Genomic DNA, 3,970 nt, shown 5'->3' with positions numbered 1-3,970 from the left:
AAGTGATTACGAACTATAAAAAACAGAGCCCACTGCCCTCGTAGATGGCATTATCACAGCTTATGGTCTGGGAGAAGTGTATGGCAGGCAGATGGAGAGAGAAGCTACTCTGAAAAAAAAAGACAATTTTAAAAAAAAAAAGTAAAAAAGGTAGGGCAACATTCCACATGGCAAATGTCCTGATCATTTTCCATAAACTCAGTCGAAAGATTTGGAGAAAAACTAAGTGGAGAGATGCTGAAAGAGTGTGACACGGGGAGCGGAAATACTGGAAAGGGTAGCGAGAAAAAGAATGAAGAGCCGAAAAGGGAAGGGAGATTAGATACATGGAGATAAAAAAGAAAAAGGAGGTAAGGAGAGGGTAAGTGGTGCGTGGCTAAACACGCTGGAAAGCCATCACCAACCAGACTCTGGCCAGTGGCACTCCAGGGAAAAGAGAGGAAGAGCAGAGGAGGAGAAGACAGAAAGAGCATGTGGAAAGGTAAAGAAGAGGACAGCGAGGGGACACGGGAAGATGTCCAAGCAGCCATACCTGCAGATTCAATTCTGCTCCCTTCTTTTTTTCCATCTCTCTGCTCGCCTTTCCTCTGCTCCTCAAACCCCTCTTGTCCGCCTCATCTTCAAACCCCATCTGCTCTGATCCTGGTGCCCCAGAAGAGAAGAAAGAAAGCAAGAACGAGGGAGTGTGTAAGAGAGAGAGCGAGAGAGAGAGAAAGGCAGCCGAATGTAAAACTAGGAGTTAGGCTGATGTGAGCTACAGGTGTATTCACTGTGGAACGATCACTTGTTGTTGTTTCTTTCGTGAAGGAATTTATGTGAATGATCAAAATGATCCCTCTACCCCAGGTGCCTGAATGAGCAATAGTATGACAAAACCACAATTTGGATAATTTCACAGTGGAAATTTTGATAATGTTTATTAGTTAAAACTGGGGATGATTTTAGAGGACAAAAGACTCAAAATACCACCAACGATAAAACGATACAAAAACGATAAAAAAATTTACTCCAAGATATACAAACAATTTATTGGTCATCTTGAGTTATTTTTCCAGCATTAGGACATTTTCCAAAGATGATACTAGAAATACTACTAAAGTTCCTGCATGTCTTTATATCCAATTTGTTGCACCTTTATTCATCATTTGTTATGAATGTCAATGCCGGTTAAATAACATAGTTTCATTATATAATGTTATGTCACATAAATATACATTTGTATTTCAGTTTACACATTAATAACACACAGCTTTTGATGAATACATTTTTTTGGGTTCAAAGGTTGTGTGTGTTTTTCCATCATGTGCCATAAGTTCCTCAGACTCTGACCAACGAGTCCCGGAGTCTTTGAACAATACAGTAAAAAGTCTCTTATAAATGTTGTTGAAAGGGTCGTCATGGTCTTGATAAGCATGTAAAAGCCATTTAAAAGTACTGTTCAACTTTTCAGAAATGTTTTCAAATCATATTTGAAAACACCCTAAAAAGTAAAAAGTGATAAAAAAAAAGTAAGAAAAACTAAGAAAAAATGCTTGGAAAGTTCCTTGAAAAGTCCTGGAAGTGCTGAAGAAGTCCTTGAAAAGTCTTTGAAATGCAACACAAGTCTGAAAAGTCTTCAAGTTGTAGTAACTGTAAGATCACTGAAAGCGCTGTCAAAGTGACGAGCGTTTCATCCGTGTGGCTTGTGTCCTCATTGTTAACTTCTGATGGCCGTCTTCCTGTCTCTGTCTTTGTTCTGCAAGAGAGAGAAACAACGCCTCACGTCATCCAGGATTCAATATAAAGCACGAGTAGATCTTAGCTTAGCATAAAGACTAGAAACAGGGGGAAACCGCTAGTGGCACATACAAAGAAGATTACTTTAATATTGACATGCTAATAATTAGTCATTTCCATATTTGAGACTTTGTTTTTGACAGAATCCTTCCGCAAATTTACTAAAAGAGTACAGGTATGCAACATTTCCCACTCTTTACTCACATATTTAAATATGCTTAACAGGTAAGTAAGTCGGCTGTCTTCGTTGTCAACCCTTCTTTATTTTCTATATACTCCAGGAAAACGTAGTGCATATTGTGGAAATCAATGGCGTTTTACTGCAATCACTGGCACAGTACATTTAGATGGGGTCATATGAACTTCCCCAGGGTAGATCAAGTGAATTAAGACTGACTGCAAACCCATTCTGTACAGTAGCGTACATGCTGTACATTAATTGTGGCGGCTGATTTTCATTACAGCCTGAAGAGTGGCATCATGAGCTGACGCATGACAGCCCTGCTTCTCATTTATCTGTGGTATCAGAGCAGGGAGAGGCCTTGATTTCCTGGCTGGTGAGGAGACTCCCACTATCTGGCCAGGAAAATAACATCACATTTTCCCTCCTCACCTAACCTCTGCTCCACTCACTCAAGCCATCATCTACCACTCGCTTTTCAAGCTACAGTCAAGGGAACACACGTCATCCGTGTCTGACTAATCACTTTCCAGGCTTAATTAACTAATAGCTCACATAGATCATTACAAATGAATTCTAAATGTCTGGTCGAAAAATGTGTTGTCACAAAAATGTCACATGGTAGTAAAAGTACACAAAGGAGAAATGTAGTGAAATCTTTCACTAATGTGGGTCAACATCTCTGCACTCCTGTCCTCTTCTGACTTTTCTTTCCCCTTCTCATTTCGTCTCAACTAACCCTCTTGGGCTCAGCCCCCCCCCCCCCCCCCCGCCTTCCTCTCATCAGCCAAACACCTGTTACACATTTCCTCTCAGACCGTGCACAAGGTGTAGGTGTTTGGAAAAAAATGCATTTGACTGACATCAACAAGGTGGGTAGGTGTTTGGAAGGGTATCAGGCCGTAATGAGACAGTAGGACTTGGACTTGGACAGGAATCCGTCCTCCCACTGATTGAGGCGAGTGTCAGGAGACACAGCAACTATAATTGTCAATTCTTCCTCCAGCTGCAGCAGAAGATCATTATTGGATTGATAACATCTAGACATGAACCATTACCATCTTTTTATTTGTCAGTTGACTCAATATACCAGAATTCATTGCCGCCACAAGCTGTGTTTTGTGTAACTTTCTATTTTTTATCAATACAATAACCGCTGAAGCATGACTCAATAGTTTTGTAGTTATGTTTAGGTTTTAGGTCTCGCATTGCCAGACAGACCTTCCTTCACAGCGCTGCCGAGGAGGGTCTGGCGAGTCCACACAGCATTCCAAGCTGGTTCACTGGCATTTCTTTAAACCAATCACAATCGTCTTGAGGAACTTATTTTGGTGGAACATGTCCGTTCAAACGTTGTTTTAGCTGTGCAACAGAACTCAGATTGGGCAGATATTCTAGCTAGCTGTCTAGATTTATCCTGCAGAGATAAGCATAGTCCTCATAAATCAACTACAGTTTAAATTTCAACAAAAAGAAAAGCGGAAGGTAATGGACGTCCGGAAGAAAGAGTGAAATCCAGTGGAATTTACGCCGGTAACAGAGTAATACCCAAAGTGGAACGTCTAGGATATAGACTAGGTTTTAGGTGTTTAATACAGAAAAAAAGCCAAAAGTGACTTAACATACACAGCCTGTAAAAAGTTTGGCCTCACCACCACATTGCTGTTATTGTGCTTTCTACTGACAAACTATGAAACAACAGCTGGATCGAAAAAGAGCAGCCAGACTCGTCGGTGTTTGCTGGAAAGCGCTGTGGAAAATTGTAGGTATTTATCAGTGGAAATTGAAGTACTTGAGGCAGGTTAGAGAGAGAGTATGGATACATTAAACAATCTAACTCAAAAACTGTGCATGACAATTGGATGATTCACCAAACGACATTAAATTACTCAGGACTCAGCCCACAGCTCACTGGGAGCACTCAGCGGTAGTTTAGGAAGCGCAGCTGTAGCTGGTGAAGGCGGTTCAGCTGGAGTGTAACTGGTTCAGTCAAAGGGGGGGGGGGGGGGGGGG

The 3,970-nt window shown here is 41.3% G+C and overlaps 1 protein-coding gene across 2 annotated transcripts in view; it reads right to left on the bottom strand.

Annotated features, from left to right (window-relative positions):
• Positions 1 to 999: 999 nt before the first annotated feature.
• Positions 1,000 to 3,970, bottom strand: part of LOC116690959 (basic helix-loop-helix transcription factor scleraxis) — a 17,169-nt gene continuing 14,198 nt past the window's right edge. For both annotated transcript variants that reach the window (XM_032518205.1, XM_032518204.1), the window contains one exon: positions 1,000 to 1,735. In XM_032518205.1, the coding sequence (XP_032374096.1) occupies positions 1,697 to 1,735 (39 nt within the window). In that variant the 3' untranslated portion in view covers positions 1,000 to 1,696. The remainder of the gene's footprint in view (positions 1,736 to 3,970) is intronic.

The sequence above is a fragment of the Etheostoma spectabile genome, chromosome 6 (genome assembly GCF_008692095.1).
Source record: "Etheostoma spectabile isolate EspeVRDwgs_2016 chromosome 6, UIUC_Espe_1.0, whole genome shotgun sequence".
Lineage (NCBI taxonomy): Eukaryota > Metazoa > Chordata > Actinopteri > Perciformes > Percidae > Etheostoma > Etheostoma spectabile.
Note: the sequence above shows the minus strand (reverse complement) of the source record. Positions and strands in the feature narration are given on the sequence as shown.